Here is a 19815-nt window from a genome sequence, read left to right on the forward strand (position 1 = left end):
ACCAGAAACTACTTTTAAAAAGAGTAGACTCTGAGAAGTGAAACCAGCTGGCGTTCATCCTGCCTGTTGTATCTGCTGCTAGAAGCCATCACCCCTTCACCAGGCCCAGCACACAAGCTGATAAAAATCCATGACTGTGAGGATGACTATGCGTTTGACCAACTTTAAATAAATGTTTTTGCAAAACATTTGGAAAGAATGGGAATAAATTCATCCTTTTGCAATTAACCAACCATTAAATGAAGCATACTGAGGAAATTAACTTTGTTACTTAAATCCCCAATCTGTGAAAACTGAGAAAGAGGACTTCTCTGGTGGCACACTGGACAAGAATCCACATGCCAAAGTAGGGGACACAGGTTCAATCCCTGGTTGGGGAACGAAGACCCCATAAGCCGAGGAGCAACTGAGCCCATTGCCACATTTTTCATCACACAACTAAGATTCAACATAGCAAATAAATATATTAAAACAAAACAAAACTGAGAAAGGTGTTTTGAATCTTCTACTATGACTCTGGTTTGTCCTCAAGTTTCCAACTATTTTTCATCTACCTTACATAAGTTTTTTAGTCGTAAAATTTCAAAATCATTATAGACTATACTTTTTGTTGTTGTTGTTCTGTGCCTCAGGACTTGTGGGGTCTTTGTTCTCCAACCAGGGCCCCAGCAGCGAAAGTGCCAAGGCCTAACCATTAGACCATCCCTACAGACTGCCTCTTTCATCAGTGAAAACATCCTCTTTGGTCAGTTTAAGGATGTACCCCTGAATATAACTTCTTAGAAACAAAAATAAACCCCATATCGTAGTTCTAAATAATCCCAGTATCAAAAAAGAACAGAGGGTCTAGTTCTGTTATGGGAGTGTGACAACCCATACTATTTTAACTGACTACAGCTAAAAACTGTCAGTTCAGTTCAGTTCAGTTCAGTCGCTCAGTCGTGTCCGACTCTCCGCGACCCCATGAATCACAGCACGCCAGGCCTCCCTGTCCATCACCAACTCCCGGAGTACACTCAAACTCATGTCCACAGAGTCGGTGATGCCATCCAGCCATCTCATTCTCCGTTGTCCCCTTCTCCTCCCGCCCCCAACAGAGGGCCAAAAACAACTAGAGGATTCCAAAAGTAAACAAAAGCACTTGAATTGCTCTAGGAGGCACCCCTTGAAGAAGCAATTGCACTGTATCAGTTTCTCGAGTATTTTTTTCCTCTTTATGGCTTTGCCCTGAGGGTAGATCTGTCCAGGAGGAACACTGCTGTCCTGACCATAAGGACGCCTAAAATTCCAATAAGAACACCATCTTTCTGGCCAGATGAACCAGAAGATGAAGCCTAAAGGGCACTGAAGGGTAAGGGGAGAATTCCAGAGAAAAGAGAATCGGAGAAGGACATTTTCTAATTCTGTGTAAGAAGGCACACAGGCCTCAGCCTTGCCTCTGAGCCATTCATGCATGGAACAGTCCTAGCCCAGCTTTAAAAACCGAAGTGAGGGGGCTTCCCTGGTGGCTCAGCGGTAAAGAATCTGCCTGCCAATGCAGGAGACACAGGTTTGATCCCTGATTCCCAGAAGGTCCCACATGCCAAGGAGCAACTAAGCCAGTGTGTCACAACTATTGAGCCTGTGCTCTAAAGCCTGAGAGTCACAAATACTGAGCCCACATGCTGAAACTACTGAAGCCCGTGTGCCCTAGAGCCTGAGCTCTGCAACGAGAGAAGCCACTGCAAAGGCTTCTAGAGACTAGAAGGCTAGACACTGGCCCCCTTTCACCACAACTAGAGAAAAGCCCACACAGCAACGGAGACCCAGGATGGCCAAAAATAAATAAAACTGCCTCAAAGGAAAAAAAAAAGAAAAACTGAAGTGATATTTGAACCACTATCCACAGAAGGTGAAACAGAACCTGAGATTTGCACCTAAAGAGATTCAGCATTTTCCAGAGGATGGCACACAGGACCAGAGTCGACTCCACATAATGGCAATGTCCAGGACACAGTCTAAAATCATTTGTTATGGAAAAAATCTGGAAAATATGACCATTTTTTCAAGGGAAAAGCCAACCAAAATATGCTAACTTCAAGATGACCCAGATATTGAACTTATCAAAGAATTGAAAACATTGAATATAACTATGCTCCAGAAGGTAAAGGAAAACACACCTAAAATTAAAAGATAAAAATGCTCAGCATATAAACTGTAAGAAAGAACAAACAGAAATTACAGAAATGAAAAATACAATATATGGAATAAAAACTTACTCAGTGGGCTCAAGAAGAGGCTCAAGTGCAAAAAGTCAGTAAACTTGAAGCTAGATCAATAGAATTTATCCTATCTGAAGAACAGACCAAAAAAAAAAAGGTCAGGAGGAAAAACAAACAAAAAAGCCTCAAACAGACCTACTGGATAGTAACAAAGGGTCCAGTGTACGTGTGACTGGAGTCCTGGAAGGACAGAAGAGACCAAGGAAGAAAAGTATTTAAGAAATGATGGTCAATAGCTTTCTGAATATGGTGACAGACCTAAATCTTTATAGATTCAAGATTAGAGCACCTCAAACCTCTAGCAAAACAAACCAAACCACAGTAAACAACCAGTATGAGTGAGTATGTGGTAAAACTGGAACCCTAGTGCACTGTTGGGGAACATGCAAAATGGTGCAGACCCTATGGAAAACAGCTTCTTAAAAATTTTTAAATAGAAATTCTCTGTGACCCAGCAATTCCACTTCTGGTATACTCAAAAGAACTGAAAACAGGATCTTGAAGAGAGATCTGTAAACCAGTATTCACTGCAAACTATTTACACTAGCCACTAGATAGAAGCATATATGGTTAACCAATAAGATGGGAATAAACAGTAGTTACCTCAAAGTGTTATCCTAAAGATAAAAGAGTTAATACCTGTAAATTACCACCACATGGTAACTGCTATAGAAAAAGTTGCTATGATTATTACCGAAACAGACTATTTTAAACTAACACACAAGACAAATTTAGCATAACCACAGATTAGAGGGAAAAACACAAAAGCCATGTTAGGATGGAGTAAGGGAACATGACCACAGATAAAAAGATCACTTGAAACTCTAAGATAATCTCGGGGGGAGGAGGGTGCGGATCTCAGCTGTTAACAGGAGGCCACAGGGCCATCTGAGTGTCCTCATGACATAGCAGCTAACCTCTCCCAAAGTGAGCAATCCACAGGGCAGAGCAAGGAAGGAGTCACAATGCCTTCTAAGATGTATCTCTGAAGTAACATGTTATTATCTACAAGCTCAGTCAGCATGTACCTAAGAGGAGGGGAATCAGGATCCACATGGGAAGGGAGGGATATCAGGTAATTTATGGACACATCTTAAACTACCATCTGTTCCGTTCCGTTCAGTCGCGTCCCACTCTTTGCGACCCCGTGGACTGTAGCCTACCAGGCTTCTCCGTCCATGGGATTCTCCAGCAAGAATACTGCAGTGGGTTACCATTTCCTTCTCCAGGGGATCTTCCCAACCCAGGGATCGAACCTGGGTCTCCCACATTGGAGGCAGACGCTTTAACCTCTGAGCCACCAGGGAAGCCCCTAAACTACCATAGGTATCAACAAAAAACTGAAACCAAACAACCTAGAACCAGTAGTTCTCACACTATCTAACAGATATTGCTGAATTTCTCCTGAAAACGTAAACTGCCACTGTCCTGTGAGTTTGCCTGAGCACCTTAGTGTACCTGAGCACAGAGACTGGGAACCTGTGGTCCCTTCACAACACAGCGCAGCCTCCCAGGTCGGTGTTTAGTGCAGGTTTCCTAACTGGACTGAAAGGAGGGAGGATGCTTTCTGGTTTGGGAATGGCTTGGCAGGACCCAGAACACATTCCAGAAAAGCTGAATGACTCACCATAAACGCTCATGCCAGGGAACCACAAGATCTTTGCTGGAGGAGGCATGCAAGAAACTCTAGCTTCACAACAGCTATTCTATGGCATTAGAACTGCTCAGTGTCAGCTGCTACTGCTGAAGTGACAGAGAGAGGCTATAAACAAACCACTGAGCCTGAAGCAGACTGCTTTACTTCCTAAATAAGTAAATATCGTGCATCAAGACTTGTACTGTGTCGCGTTAACAGTTATATCCTTTCTCTTCCCAGCTGATCAGTCAGTATTCTTCATAAATGTATCTTTATATATAAAATAATCAAGAAATACAAAGCAAATTCATACCTTTTAAATCTTTATATTTTGAAACAATGCCAGACTTACAGAACAGATGTAGAGTTCCCATATACCCTCCACTGATCCTCCCCTAACATCAGCATCTTGATAACCAGGGCACAATGATTACAACCAGGTGGTTAGGGCCGATACAATACTATTACCTAATTACAGATCTTTACAAACTTTGCCAGTTATCCCAATAATGTCCTTTTACGGTCCAGAATCCAATTGAGGGTTCCACCTTGAATTTTATTATCATATCTCCTAAATCTCCTCCAATCTGTAACAATTCCTAAGTCTTATCTTGTCTTTCATGACCTTGTCAGTAATTCTGTGGAATGTTCCTCAACTTGGGTTAATCTGATGCTTTCTCACAATTAGACTGAGGTCATGAATTTCTGGCAAGAATCTTACAGAAGTGACTGTGACTTTGTCACTGGGTCAGATCAAGCACACATTTTACTTTTTTGAACAAGGTATGATTTAAGAAAATTTTCATTATGTCCAAATACCTTTTAAAAACTTGGCATATAATGCCTATTGTATATTCTTCAACATGGGCTAAAATTCTTAAAACAATTAACAGAATTAAAGTTGTGCTGGGACTTCCTTGGTAGTCCAGTGGCTAATACTGTGCTCGCAATGCAAGGGGCATGGTTTGGCTCCCTGGTCAGGGAACCAGATCCCACATGCTACATACAACTACAGATCCTGTATGCCGCAACTAAGACCTGGTGCAACAAGGTAAACAGATTAATTAATTTAAAAAATTAACTTGTGCTTATTTTGAATTTTAATAAATATCAATTACAAAAGAATTTCAAACGACACTGTGGGGCTTAGGATGTCAATCTAAGAATGTAAGTATCATGAAAACAGGAATTTAATTTTATTCACTGCTGTGTCCCTAGTACCTTGCAAAGTGCCTGCCACTGAGCATTTGTGATATTAATGGAACAATTTTGAAGAAACAGAACACCAGTAGATCCATAAGATGATTTTACCAAACCCACGAGTGGGGAGAAGGTTCAACCATTTAAAACACAGCTTTTGCCCTATTTATACACTTGTTTACAAGAGCCTGTTTCCAACCTCCCTCAGCTGCAGGCAGCCACGTGCAGTAGTGCTTCCAGACGTCATGGAACACACAGGCTTTTCAGGTAGTTTCAGCTGCTGTGAGCCCACACCCATGCCCATCCAGGGAACTCAGCAGGACTCTGGGCACAACACACAAACCTGAACAGGTCCACAGATGCCACTAGCTCCTTGGAACCCTTCAAGTGAAGTGAAAGTCACTCAGCCATGTCCAACTCTTTGTGACCCCAGAGATTATATAGTCCATGGAATTCTCCAGGCCCGAGTACTGAGTGGGTAGCCTTTCCCTTCTCCAGGGGATCTTCCCAACTCAGGGATCGAACCCAGGTCTCCCGCATTGCAGGCGGATTCTTTACCAGCTGAGCCACAAGGGAAGCCCAAGAATACTGGGGTGGGTAGCCTATCACTTCTTCAGCAGATCTTCCTGACCCAGGAACGAACTGGGGTCTCCTGCACTGCAGGCGTATTCTTTACCAACTGAGCTATCAGGGAAGCCCTGGAACCCTTCAAAGATAAACTTTATAAAGGAAAGTAAATACGCCCTAAGTTCTACCACAGATATCTTAGTAGGTGTCTGATTTATCAAAGCCACAAAAAATTTTGGCTCTGCAGCTGCTCATTCCTCAAAGCAAACCTTACAGCAGGGATCAAACCACGGCAATGAATTTTTTGAACAAAGACATAATTCAGGAGACTTTTTACACAGCCAATCACTTCTGCAAGTAACTCATATCTTAATGCGTGAGTATACTCCTTACCATATGGTATCAGTTTTTTGATTCTTTTCTTTTAAATATGAAAGTATAACATATTTTGGAGAAGGCAATGGCAACCCACTCCAGTACTCTTGCTTGGAAAATCCCATGGACGGAGGAGCCTGGTAGGCTGCAATCCATGGGGTCGTGAAGAGTCAGACACAACTGAGTGACTTCACTTTTACTTTTCACTTTCATGCATTGGAGAAGGAAATGGCAACCCACTCCAGTGTTCTTGCCTGGAGAATCCCAGGGATGGCGGAGCCTGGTGGCTGCCGCCTACAGGGTCACATAGAGTTGGACATGACTGAAGAGACTTAGCAGTAGCAGCAGCAGAACACATTTACAGGAGACTTGTAATTCTTTTGATTAGTAACAGCAGAATTAAATTTAAAATTTGCTCTTTTGTAGCAGCAGTTAGGCAAATACTAAGTGAAAATGCAATTTTGAAATGAACTTTTGAAAATGATGTTTTTAAGTTTACTTAACCACCATATTTACCCAAATTCTACAAAATACATGTGCCACAAAAACAGTAACGTTAAACAGTTCAAGCACTTAAATTCTGAAGACAGCTGGTCATCCTTTGATTTTAAAAAAAGAATATTCTTATTTTTTTCAGTAACTGTTACTTCTGAATTCCGTTCTTAAAGACCAGGAAAAGTATTTTGGCAGCTAGGGTTAAATTTTAACCAGCTGAACAGCAGCAGGATTTTCTCTTAGTGGAAACAAATTTTTTCTCTACATATGCTCTCATATTTATAACATATTACTATATGAAAAGTTACATGTAGAGATATTCTTATTTTATAAATTATATGAATACTGTAGTTCCTCAAAGATTTATGATTTTTTAGCCAGATATTTGGAGAAGGCAATGGCAAGCCACTCCAGTACTCTTGCCTAGAAAATCCCATGGATGGAGGAGCCTGGTAGGCTGCAGTCCGTGCGGTAGCTAAGGGTCGGACACGACTGAGCGACTTCACTTTCACTTTTCACTTTCACACATTGGAGAAGGAAATGGCAACCCACTCCAGTGTTCTTGCCTGGAGAATCCCAGGGACAGGGGAGCCTGGTGGGCTTCCGTCTATGGGGTCACAGAGTCCGACACGACTGAAGTGACTTAGCAGCAGCAGCGGCAGCAGCCAGATATTAAACAGAAGTGTCCACAAAGTACTACCTAATGACTCACTATTTAACTAGTTTATGGTCACCACCAATTCATAAGAGAAGTATTCTACTTCCACTAAGCCACAAATATTTCAAAGTGACATACCATAACCTTCTGCCAAGTGTTCATATGCCGGGAGTTTTGAATCCCCAGCCGGTCAGAGGCTCACCTGACAGGTCCAGCTCCTTGGTGGAAGACAAACTGGCCAGACTCCAACTGTCACTGCGGGCCGCCAGGACAAACTTGTGGGCGTTGATGTGCCTGCTCCCAACCTTTATCTTCAAGTCACTGATGAAGAAAAATATCCACAGGTATAAAAAGAAAAAATGTTATTATAACTAGGTATAGCTGGAATTCACAGCTAATCAGTATGTGAGTACTAACTGACCAACATACCTCTGTGAAAGGGGAAAAAAAAAACACAGCAACAGTATCTCTCTATGCTAGCACTGACGGGCCATATTTATAAAGCATTGCTAGACACGTTTCCCAGAGAAGGCAATGGCAAGCCACTCCAGTACTCGTGCCTAGAAAACCCCATGGACAGAGGAGCCTGGTAGGCTGCAGTCCATGGGGTAGCTAAGGGTCGAACACGACTGAGCAACTTCACTTGCACTTTTCACTTTCACACATTGGAGAAGGAAATGGCAACCCACTCCAGTGTTCTTGCCTGGAGAATCCCAGGGACGGGGAAGCCTGGTGGGCTGCCGTCTATGGGGTCACAAAGAGTCAGACACGACTGAAGTGACTTAGCAGCAGCAGCAGCAGCAGCAGTAGTGTTTAGTTCACATGGGATGCTCTGCTTTCAAAGACATTCCCTAATGTCACCCCCATGATGGTGCAGCCTACAAGTTACAAAGGATGACTAATATTCATATAAAGAGTAAAGAGGTTTTACATAGAAAAAACTCAAGCTAAATCATCAGGGAGAAATAGACTGAAAGACTAAAGACTGTGATAAGAGCTCTCAGTCTACCGTGCTATGATGCTCCACACCGCACTAATGCTTAGGCAAGGTTAATCCAAAAACTATAAATAAATCAGCTTTGATAAAACAATCAAGAATATGAAATATGAAACCCAATATCTGGACTCCTGTTATCAGAAACACTCAGACCTAGCATTGGCTATTTTTTAACTCAACCATTTATAAAGAAAAGGGGTGAGGTATCTTTTCTTCAAACATGTTTCCATATATATGACATACCATTATATGAATAGAGCTTTCCAAATAGTTATTCATACTTAACTCTGAAATGTCAGATGCCAAGGTAGGAGAGCATCTGGGCAGTTAACAAACACCTAAGGATGACCCACTAGGCTGACAGAAGCACGTGCCATATGGCTAGTTGGCAGCAATCCACAGTCACCCATTGTCATTCCCTTGCTTGTTTTTGTGAGGCTTTTTACTTGCATATTTCCCTTGAAAATAACTTGTTAGGTCGGAAAGCCTTTAGAAACTAAATACATAAAAACTATAATGTATGAGAAAAGGAAGAAAAAAAATTTTACACAAATTAACTCATGCACTTAAAAGGAGACACAAACAAGAATATGGTTTCAATACGATGCCTGATGCAGACACATTTCGCCCCACGAAAGCAACCTCTAGAACATACATTATAATTATGTGAGCATATCAACAATTCCAGTTCCATTAAAGAACTAACCAAGCTGCAATGAATTATCTTAGATTAAAAGAATAGGGTATTTATTAATACTGTTAGCACAGAACACTATTCATAAAGAACAGAACTGACATTCTATTTAAAGTAGAACATAAAACTGTCTCATATCCTATCCTATGATAACATTAAAAAAGCATAATGAAAACAAAGCACAAATAACTTTTAAACTCTGAACGTATTTCCAAAGTATTACATTCTAAGAACATAAATGAACAGTTACTGCTTACTATTTCTACCACATATCTTAAGTTTAGCCACAAAATTATAAAAACTAATGTTTCTATAAAATTCCTACTATTATTCATGAATGTCAAGTCAAAGTTTTTTCTTTTATAGTCTAATATCCCAAAGAGATGGAGAAGGCAACCCACTCCAGTACTGCTGCCTGGGAAATCGCACAGTCAGAGAGGAGACTGGTGAGCTACAGTCCATGGGGGTTGTAAGAGTCAGACACTAAACAACAATCCCAAAGAGAAATAAATATAAGAATTTCACTAATAATCTCTAATAGTAATAATTTTTAAAAACATAATTCAAAAATGGAAACTTGGGACAGGTCAAGTCTTTGAAGACTCTATGCAGAAACAATTGGGAGGCTAGCAATTTTTAAAATTTTTTCATTCTAGTCATTTAAAGGTATTTCCTTTTAAAACATGGATACAAGGATGTTGTCACTGGAGAGGAAGCATAAAGAAAGAGCTCAATTTAAAAATTTACTAACTCTCCGATTACTCTGACTACTAAAATGCACATAAAAACACTATTTAAACTCTTCAACAAAACAAACGTTCATGGGACAAAAGGTTTTTTTATCCCTTATCTTGATAAAAAAGAATCTGCTTTAGAAATTTATATTCTACTTTCAGTTATTCCATTTCAAAAGCTCAGTCCTCTTCAAAGTCTCCATTCCCCATCTGATCACTGGTTGTAGATAACAAAGGTACTTCGCCTTCTTCTGATAAAAGGACAGGTTTTAGAACTGTAAGAGAGACCCACCAGAACCCTGGGACCATACCACAGCTGACCAGGTAAAAAGTTGCCAGAAGAGGAAACTGCCCAGTCTCATTCCCACTGTCTCCTAGAAGGACTACAGTGTAAGAAGGCAGTCAACTGTCACGTAATAGGGAAAGTAAATGATGGGAATTCTAACGGGAAAGAGCCCTGGACAGTGAGAGAGCTGTGTTGGCTTCCTGGAGGCAGTGAGAACAAAGTTTTCACTTATCCATGGTAAAAAGAGGAGAAGGAAAAAAAAGAGAGAGAGACAGTGACCTATGTTTTACAAGTAGCTGCATCCATTAGATTTAAAGAAAGGGCTGTCCTTTACTCAGAGTGTGTAATTCCCATTTTTCGGTATTCATTTTTTTTTCTTCTAGAAATGATTAAGATGGTAGATGGCAGTTCTGGATTTTGATCTATTTTAAATGTCTTAATTTATTTCCAAATTTTACTAAATCATCTAATCCAATCTTGCCTCCCTAGTAGGCAAATCCTTCTAGGCACATTCATGTCCACGTTTCTTTTCCACAACTGCAGCCATCATCCCAGTTCAGTCCTGCATCACTTCTGGCCTGATTCTGCTTTGTTCTGTTTATAATTTCGCCTACGTGATGTTACCAGGCTAATCTGCCTGAAACACCACTTTATGACCTTCCTGTAAACTTAAAAACCCCGTTTCACACTTCCTAAAGGATCAAGTCCAATTTCCTCACCTTAGCATCCCAATGCAACCCACCCTACGCTTCCCACCACTCCAGTGCTCCTCTGCATGGATATGTTCCCTAAAATGGCCCCCTCCTCTAAATCCTCCACACATTCCCATCTGTGAGTCTGTTCTCAGCCATTCCCTCTACTAGCGATATTACTGTCTTTATTAAATCCTACTCAGCCTTTAACATTTACCACAAAACTCACTTAATAACAGTAGCTTAAAAACTGAGCACTCACTATAGGCCAGACACTGTTTTTCTAAGTGCTCAAATGCTATTTATTAATTTAATCCACACAATAACTCTAGCTCAGTTCAGTCGCTCAGTGGTGTCCAACTCTGTGTGACCCCATGGACCGCAGCACACCAGGCCTCCCTGACCATCACCAACTCCTGGAGTTTACTCATGTTCTTTGAGTCAGTGATGCCATCCAATCATCTCCTCAATAACCCTGAGGTAAATAGTACTCTTATCCCCATTTTACAGATTAGGAGTCTGAAGCACATCATACAGTTCCAGGTCACATAGCCAGTAAGCGGCCAGCTGAACTGTGTGACGCCAAAAACCCTCAACCATCATGCTACACTAACCAGTAGCTCCAAGATGCCTTTGACCAGCCCAAGAGAAGCTGACTTCTCCCCTGAATTCCTATCTGTACCAGGGATGCAATCACCAGGACACCCATACTCTGTGCTGCAGATAAGCAGAAAACAAGAGAAAGCGAAAGGGCTTGCTTCCCCAAACTGGCCCCGTGCCAGCTCACCTATACTGCTCCTGCTCGTAGAGGTCGGCCACGATCGTCAGCAGGCGGCTGATGAAGGACTCATTGCTACTTTCTTTCTTTGCTTGTGCAGCTAAAAGAGTGCATCTCTTCTCTGTCTCTGCCAGTTTCCTCTGCAGCTTGACATACTCTTGTCGGAGAAGCATCAAGTGCTTCTCCAACTTGGCCACCTCCTCTGCAAGGGAGACAAAGGATCAAGTTTACCACAGTAGGTGTAAACAGACAGCACTCACTCATCCCTCATCCCACAGCTAGGATGGGACATCCAAAACGACCACAGCTGACGCTTGAACAACATGGGTTTGAACTGTGTGGGTTTACCTACACATGGATATTTTCCAGTAGTAAACACTATACAGCCCCAAGCAACTCCATCTGAGGTGGAGCTGATGTAATAATAGAAATAAAGTGCACAATAAATGTAATGCGCTTGAATCATCTGGAAACCCTCCTCCACCCCTCAGTCCATGAAGAAGCTGTTTTCCTTGAAACTGGTCCCTGGTGCCAAAAAGGTTGGGGACGGCTGTGACACCATCTGCAGTTGGTTGAATCCAAAGATCTGGAAGAATCAAGGTCACAGAGGGCTCTAAGTTACACGCGGATTTTTCACTTTGCCGGAAGGGAAGGCAGAGTTCCTAGCCACTGATATTGTTCAAGGGTTAACTGTAGTCACATGATGTTCCTACTATTTCTTACTGATTCTCCTATAAGACCAAGAATGGTGTTGTTCAGGGTGCCATCACAGTGCAGGGATTTCCTCTCAATTTCCCTGAAGATCAGTTTTCAAACCGCTAGTAGGAATAAGACACTTCTACATGTCACATGCTGTTTTATAAGTTTTCTGTGAATTCTCACAATGACTCCATGGGGCAGGTACTATTATGACTAGCCACTTTACAGAGGAGGGCACTGGGATAGAGAGGTTAACAGTTTGTCCAAGGTCACGAAGCTGGTGAGACGTGTGGGGCTGGGACAACAGCCCAGGTATTCAGTGGTCTATCAGCCACTATCCCACACTACCTGACACCTGCCCTCCCTTGGGAAGGCTCAGGGCAGTCAACAACCGTTCAGATGGAAGCAGGTCATATCCCACAGGTGTGCTGGGGCAGATTCTAAAGGTTGAAAACCACTGTTTTTGACTCATTCAACATTTACCGAGTATCTGTGAGGGGCCTGATAGCACAGTACTTAAGCAAAATCAGACATATCTTTCCTCAGAGCTTTTAGTTACTGGGGAAAGTAAACCTTTATAACAACTGCAACAGCTAAATGAAAAACTACACTTCAGATCAGTACGAGAAAGAACAGAGCTCTGAGAACCTGTAATAAAGAAATGCTTTTAAAAAAGAAATTTAACTTCGGACATTAGGGAAGGTCTCTCTGAGGAAGCAAAGTCCAGGAACTTCTCTCTCACCTGCAGTCTTGGTGGGGATTCAGGCAATCATTCATAAACTGTATCCGTGGAACCACAGTGCTGCTGTGGTCATCCTCTGGGCCACAGAACATTCACTACTCTACTCCCCACCACAGAAACTCCAAACCTGGACACAGCCCTCAGGGCCATCTCCTACCTTCTCGGACAATGTCTTGAGAAAATGAGCAACTGCCAACGATCCCCACTGTACCAAAAGCTACTCCCATCTACCCCCTGCCTTCTCAGAGACTGCAGCTCCCTCCTAGGCAACCTTAAGCACTCCACCTCTGCTCCAAACCCTTCACTCTCCCCAGGTCCTTCGCTTTATCATCAACCACCCCAGCTCCAGCAACTTCAGTCTCTTTCAGCTGGAACCCTCTCATCAGCACAAACACCGGCCTAGGTCTCTATCAACAGTAAAACAAAACTCTCCTTTCACACATCTGACCACCTCTGCCCTTCCATCTCTAGCTACCACACACATTTCCTCACGTACTATCACCCTGCCATTCCCTCCCTCTGTCCCCACTACCCGCTTGAAGCCCCTCTCACTGATGACCTTCTAATTGCCAAATCTAAGACACTTGCCAGTGGTTCTTCTGTCAGAACTCTACAAGACAGCACAGGACACTGCTGTCCATCCTGCTTTCTTCTTCTTTCAACAACCACTGTGCCTCCTTCTCTCCAGTTCTGGTGCTGTTACTTTCACACGCTTCTCTGCACATCCCTCCAAATCCTCCACCACTGATACTCCCCAGGAGGTCTACCCTTGGCCTTCTCAACTGTGCCATCTTCCAAGGCAGCTATATCAGATCCTTGGTCTGTGGTTAAAACCAAAATCTAGCGCCAGTGATCCATAGACCCTTCTCTCTATGCAGATCTCTCTTCTAAGCTTCAAGCAATTTGCTCCTCTTTGTATGGTCCCTGTACTAATAAATGACACACCATCTATCCCAGTTACCTGCAGAAGAAACGTGGGAGTCATCTTGGATGTCTCCCACTCACTCGTATGGCTCCAACCCTACGCCAGCTCAAAAAGAGATGTTTCCATTTAAAAAACAGGAATAAGTGGTACATGAGAGTGAAGTTATTATGCAACTATTAATGTTTTCAAAGAAATACGTAATACTAAATACACACATTCAAATTATAGGTAACAAAAAAAATGAGGCTGTGAAACTAAATATATTTTATAATTTCAATTTTATTATAAACATTCAAATATATGAGGAACAAAACGACAAATACCACAAAATATCAGATTTGTTTTCTTCTTTGCACTTTCTTGCACATTTCAGGTATTCTATAACAAATATTTTCTGCTTTCATAGTTATGAAAAAGTATTTAAAGAGAAACTTGTTTAAATACTTTCAAACATACAGGAGGGAACTTTTTTCCTCTTATGTAGAAGATACACATTAAATACTGCCTGGAGTCAAAAAATTAGATATTATCTCAGGTGTAAATCAGCATTCCTGGGCAAATAAAGTAGAAGGCACTTGCAAGATGAAAATTTGCTTACAGCTGCTGATCACTGTGCTCATGAGTTATGTATCAGATGAGAATTCCCATGACTAATTTTTTTTCAAAATACTGCAATTTATTAAGCCTACTAATATTTAAGCCAAATATTTCTTAAAAAAAAAACAACCCGCTGGCTGAAAGAAAACAGTACAATATTACAATGATCCTATTGTAATATTTTTCAAATCTTAGCATTTATAACCACAAAATTCCTTTGGCAGGACTCATATCTACACTTCTATTCTGGTGTGACAAGTTTACAGGTCACTGGTTTTGAAGAGTTCTTTATAGTTACTCAGACTAAAGAGCCAAGAAATTGCAATTATTTACCTGAAACGGAGATGCACAAAGCAGTACATTCATGTGATTTTACAAAATGTATATTTTTCCTACAGAGAAAGATATGAAGTTGATGGCCTCTTAAAGAAAAACTGGCACTGATTTTCTAGATGTGGTAACAGGAAATGTAAAAGGACATATGAATTTAGGAGTAACATCAAATTTTGTCCAAAAGTTGCGGTCACTGGGAGCAAAATGAATCTATGGAGTCATGATAACGCTTCTCTTGGGAGGAATGTCAGGAGAGTGGTAACTGGGAGGGCACAGGAGGGGTGCCCTCTGGGTGGTAAGATTATTTTTTGTTGTTAACTCAGTGGTGGTTAAATTCTAAATATGCACATTCAAATTATAAATAATTAATAGTTTTATTCTGGTAATTCATTGGGCTCATGCTTTGCCCTTCTTTGCATGTATCTTATGCATCAATTAAGTTTTAAAAAACTGATATATACACTTGTAGTAGCTTCTGGAGTTTCAAGTGATGGGAATATAAATCCGTTTAGTAACTAGCTATGGGGACCATGAGCAGTTCACCTCTCTGAGCTTCAGTTTCTTTATATGTAAAATAAGAGGTGGGATCTTCTACTCGGTGCTGCTGTGAAAATTAAATAAAATTACTATAACTGGCACATGCATGCAAAATTGTCAGCATTTCCTCTATACCACTTTTATGCTTTCCACAATTACATAATTATTGGTTAAATAATTTAAACTATTGTTAACTATTTACACAACATTTTTTTGAGTCATGAAAAACAGAATGAGTTTCAAATTTTTATTGACCAAGGAATTAAGACTGATCAATTAAAATCACAGCAAATCAAAAGGACATTATCAGAAAGATAAGGTGATGAACAAAAGGAAAAACAGAAATGGAAAAACAATGCTAAATAATGAACGAGCTATCAAGGCTTTAAGTACTTCATCACCTCATATAACAAGTCTGCACTGACAATCCCCAAACGAAAGAGTAGAGCCTAACATGCTTTTAAAAATCGCCATTAGGGAATTCCCTTGTGGTCCTGTGGTTAGGACTCGGTGCTTTCACTGCCATGGCCTGGGTTCAATCCCTGGTCAGGGAACCAAGATCCTGCAAGCCATACAACAAGGCCAAAAAAAAACTAAACCTTCATTATTATTAATTTGGAAGAAGCACAAGTTAGGCTGTATAATAAAAAAAAAAAGCTCTCCAAGAGGCAACTCCTAACCTACCACAGGAAAAAGTCAGCCAATGTCCATCATTGATCCATCTAGAAATGGCAGTATTATCACTTAGAGGTCAACAGAGAAGAGGGGAAAGTAGTCTGGGAAGTGGGTTCTGAGGGGTGGCAAAATTTTATTTTTTAAGTCTTGTAATATTATTTGAGTTTTAAATCGATGTGCACTTACAAAGCAAATATAATATTTTATACAAATTTTAAAGATTATGGAAAACAGTTACAAGTATGAGGGAAAGTAAATAATTTTCTAATACCCAAGTGCAAGGGTTTTTACACATCACAAAACTTTAGGAAAGGAAGGAACCTAAAGATCATTTCTTCTGGCTCAATTCCCAGACAATGAACTGAGGAGCACAAAGGGGACAGGCCCATGACCCCTACCCACTTCTTGTCTCAGACTGCTCTTGAGGACATTACTCCCAGACTGGCTGCGTGCAATCTGAACTAACGAGATAGCACCCAAATTCAGCAGATCTGGAGCGGGATCACAGGAAATGTACAGTGCTTTTCAGATGACCCCAGGTATGGGGATGACTGGCCTGGAGAAAAAGCTCAGTCCCCAAGTCACACACAGTTAGACTGATCTGGGAATACTACTGTTTATATAGAAGATCAACAGAACTGCAATTTTTTTGTTCATTCATCAGCTTATCCAGAGATTTGCAACTCTTAAGAAGGCAGCTATAAAACCTAGCAGTTCATTGAAAATTTATAAAGTGCCAGGGTGAAAGTAAAGAAAACCATCTTGGCACATGTTTTTCACAAGGTTGCTGGGTAATGGAGAAGACAGGCAATTAAGAAAAACAAGCTGAAAACCTGAAAGCACTCTGACAAGGGATACAAATACAGCACAGAGCAAGATCCCTTGGCCTTAAGGCAGTGCAAGGAAAGACATCTCAGACAAGCTGCATTTCACTCCAAAAAATTTGAATAAAGCCTGTAAGTGTTTGCAGCATATTAGGCCCAGAAAATATAAGGGAAAGACTTCAGTGATTTACCTTCTTGGTCAGATTTTCCTTTTAAATTAGTATCAGTCAACAGGTTTGTGGGCCAGGCACAACACTAGGCTCCAGGAGAAAAATAAATCATTAGAAAGCAAGACCTACCCTTGTCCTCCATAAAAACCACTGCAAGAAGGCCTGCAAGTCACCTGCCTCTGCCTAACTCAATTTAATGGATAACAAGAGGACACCTTATCTTGCTAGTTCAAACAGGTGGCTATAGTCACATCTTACTTGCCCAACAGACAGCTGCTAAGTTTTCACAGGGGTTGCCTGTGGCTATGGATTGCAGATTTTTCTTCCCTGAAGCAAACTGAACCCATTAACCGTGGTTTCAATTACACCTTATTCTAGCCAACCTTTTGCTCAAGAGTCCCAAAATCCACCAACACTATAGCACCCATAAATATTCTGCATTTCCATTTCACTTAAACTATCATTCTTATGGAAGATCAGCAGTTGCCCCTAAGAGTTTTTTAAAAAGGGCAGTTTAACTTGTACATTTTCCAAATAATATAGCACCAAAGTAGTGCCAAACATAAAATCTATATAAAATATAGAAGTAGTGTTTACTTTTGTAGGAACTCACAAACAGGAGGGACAAGAATGAAACTAACAGTCACAAAGAATCTGGATACTGATTCCACTATGAGGACGTTTGCCTCAGAAAGTTACGAACTCCTCCAACCCTTAAAGATCATAAAAGTTCTATTTCAAAAATGTTCTCAAGGAATCTTTGTAAATTTCTTTGGATACCAGTTATACACAGGTAAATCCAAAAATTACAGCAATAGCTCTACTAGCTCTCAGAATTACTGACACAAATTTCTACCTGCAGCCTCGATCCTGACACTTGTTTCGGTCAACAGTTCCCTAACAATATGAGACATAAACTACAAAGGTTATGATCAGAGAAGAGATGAGATAAAAGGAGGGTGTTAGGATATAGGCTCTCATTCATGAAATCACAGCTGCTCCCCATATTGCATCTTTTGTAAGAGAAAACCCTGATCACAAGTGCACCTACCAGTGGTACCGCAATTGCCACACCATTTCCTGATATAACAAAGAAAGCACCCATGGCTGAGATATCATTCTGTGGGCAATGTATCTGCTTGCAAATAGCAAGCAAATGTGTCCCTGAAGTACCAGCAAGCTATAAAGTTCTGACAGGAAGAAGTATACAATTATCATTCTGAGTAATAATGGAGAACCTACAGCTCAGGGCAAAGGCTAACAAAGTTCTGCCAAGAGAGCGCACTGGTCATAGCAAACACCCTCTTCCAACAACACAAGAGAAGACTACACATGGACATCACCAGATGGTCGACACTGAAATCAGGCTGATTATACTCCTTGCATCCAAAGATGGAGAAGCTGTATACAGTCAGCAAAACAAGACTGGGAGCTGACTGTGGCTCAGATCATGAACCCCTTATTGCCAAATTCAGACTGAAAGTGAAGAAAGTGGAGAAGACCACTAGACCATTCAGGTATGACCTAAATCAAATCCCTTATGACTATACAGTGGAAGTGAGAAATAGGTTTAAGGGACTAGATCTGATAGAGTGCCTGATGAACTACGGACAGAGGTTCGTGACACTGTACAGGAGACAGGGATCAAGACCATCCCCAAGAAAAAGAAATGGGAAAAGCAAAATGGCTTTTGCTTTTGTTTGAGAAGGCCTTACAAATAGCTGTGAAAAGAAGGGAAGTGAAAAGCAAAGGAGAAAAGGAAAGATATACCCATTTGAATGCAGACTTCCAAAGAATAGCAAGGAGAGACAAGAAAGCCTTCCTCAGCGATCAATGCAAAGAAACAGAGGAAAGCAATAGAATGGGAAAGACTAGAGATCTCTTCAAGAAAATTACAGATACCAAGGGAACATTTCATGCAAAGATGGGCTCAATAAAGGACAGAAGTGGTAGGGACCTAACAGAAGCAGAAGATAGTAAGAAAAGGTGGCAACAATACACAGAAGAACTATACAAAAAAGACCTTCACGACCCAGATAATCACAATGGTGTGATCACTTACCTAGAGCCAGACATCCTGGAATGTGAAGTCAACTGGGCCTTAGAAAGCATCACTACGAACAAAGCTAGTGGAGGTGATGGAATTCCAGTGGAGCTATTTCAAATCCTGAAAGATGATGCTGTGAAAGTGCTGCACTCAATATGCCAGCAGATTTGGAAACCTCAGCAGTGGCCACAGGACTGGAAAATGTCAGTTTTCATTCCAATCCCAAAGAAAGGAAATGCCAAAGAATGTTCAAACTACCGCACAACTGCACTCATCTCACACGCTAACAAAGTCATGCTCAAAATTCTCCAAGCCAGGCTTCAGCAATACGTGAACTGTGACTTCCAGATGTTCAAGCTGGGTTTAGAAGAGGCAGAGGAACCAGAGATCAAACTGCCAACATCCGCTGGCTCATGGAGAAAGCAAGAGAGTTCCAGAAAAACATCTATTTCTGCTTTATTGACTATGCCAAAGCCTTTGACTGTGTGGATCACAACAAACTGTGGAAAATTATGAAAGAGATGGGAATACCAGACCACATGACCTGCCTCTTGAGAAAGCTGTATGCAGGTCAGGAAGCAACAGTTAGAACTGGACATGGAACAGCAGACTGGTTCCAAATAGGAAAAGGAGTACGTCAAGGCTGTATATTGTCACCCTGCTTATTGAACTTATATGCAGAGTACATCATGAGAAACGCTGGGCTGGAAGAAGCACAAGCTGGAATCAAGATTGCCGGGAGAAATATCAATCACCTCAGATATGCAGATGACACCACCCTTATGGCAGAGAGTGAAGAAGAACTAAAGAGACTCTTGATGAAAGTGAAAGAGGCGAGTGAAAAAGTTGGCTTAAAGCGCAACATTCAGAAAACAAAGATCATGGCATCCGGT

At 41.2% G+C, this 19815-nt stretch overlaps 1 protein-coding gene across 2 annotated transcripts in view; it reads right to left on the reverse strand.

The window, feature by feature from the left end:
• ANKFY1 (ankyrin repeat and FYVE domain containing 1) overlaps window positions 1-19815 on the reverse strand; it is a 71508-nt gene that overhangs the window by 42122 nt on the left and 9571 nt on the right. For both annotated transcript variants that reach the window (XM_055403979.2, XM_088828798.1), the window contains exons 2-3: window positions 11383-11575; window positions 7395-7513 (exon numbers count right to left, since the gene is read on the reverse strand). In XM_055403979.2, coding sequence (XP_055259954.2) covers window positions 7395-7513; window positions 11383-11575 — 312 coding nt within the window. The remainder of the gene's footprint in view (window positions 1-7394; window positions 7514-11382; window positions 11576-19815) is intronic.

This window comes from Moschus berezovskii, chromosome 20, assembly GCF_049115385.1.
Source record: "Moschus berezovskii isolate FMDL1 chromosome 20, NW_MosBer_1.0, whole genome shotgun sequence".
In the NCBI taxonomy this organism is placed as follows: Eukaryota; Metazoa; Chordata; class Mammalia; order Artiodactyla; family Moschidae; genus Moschus; species Moschus berezovskii.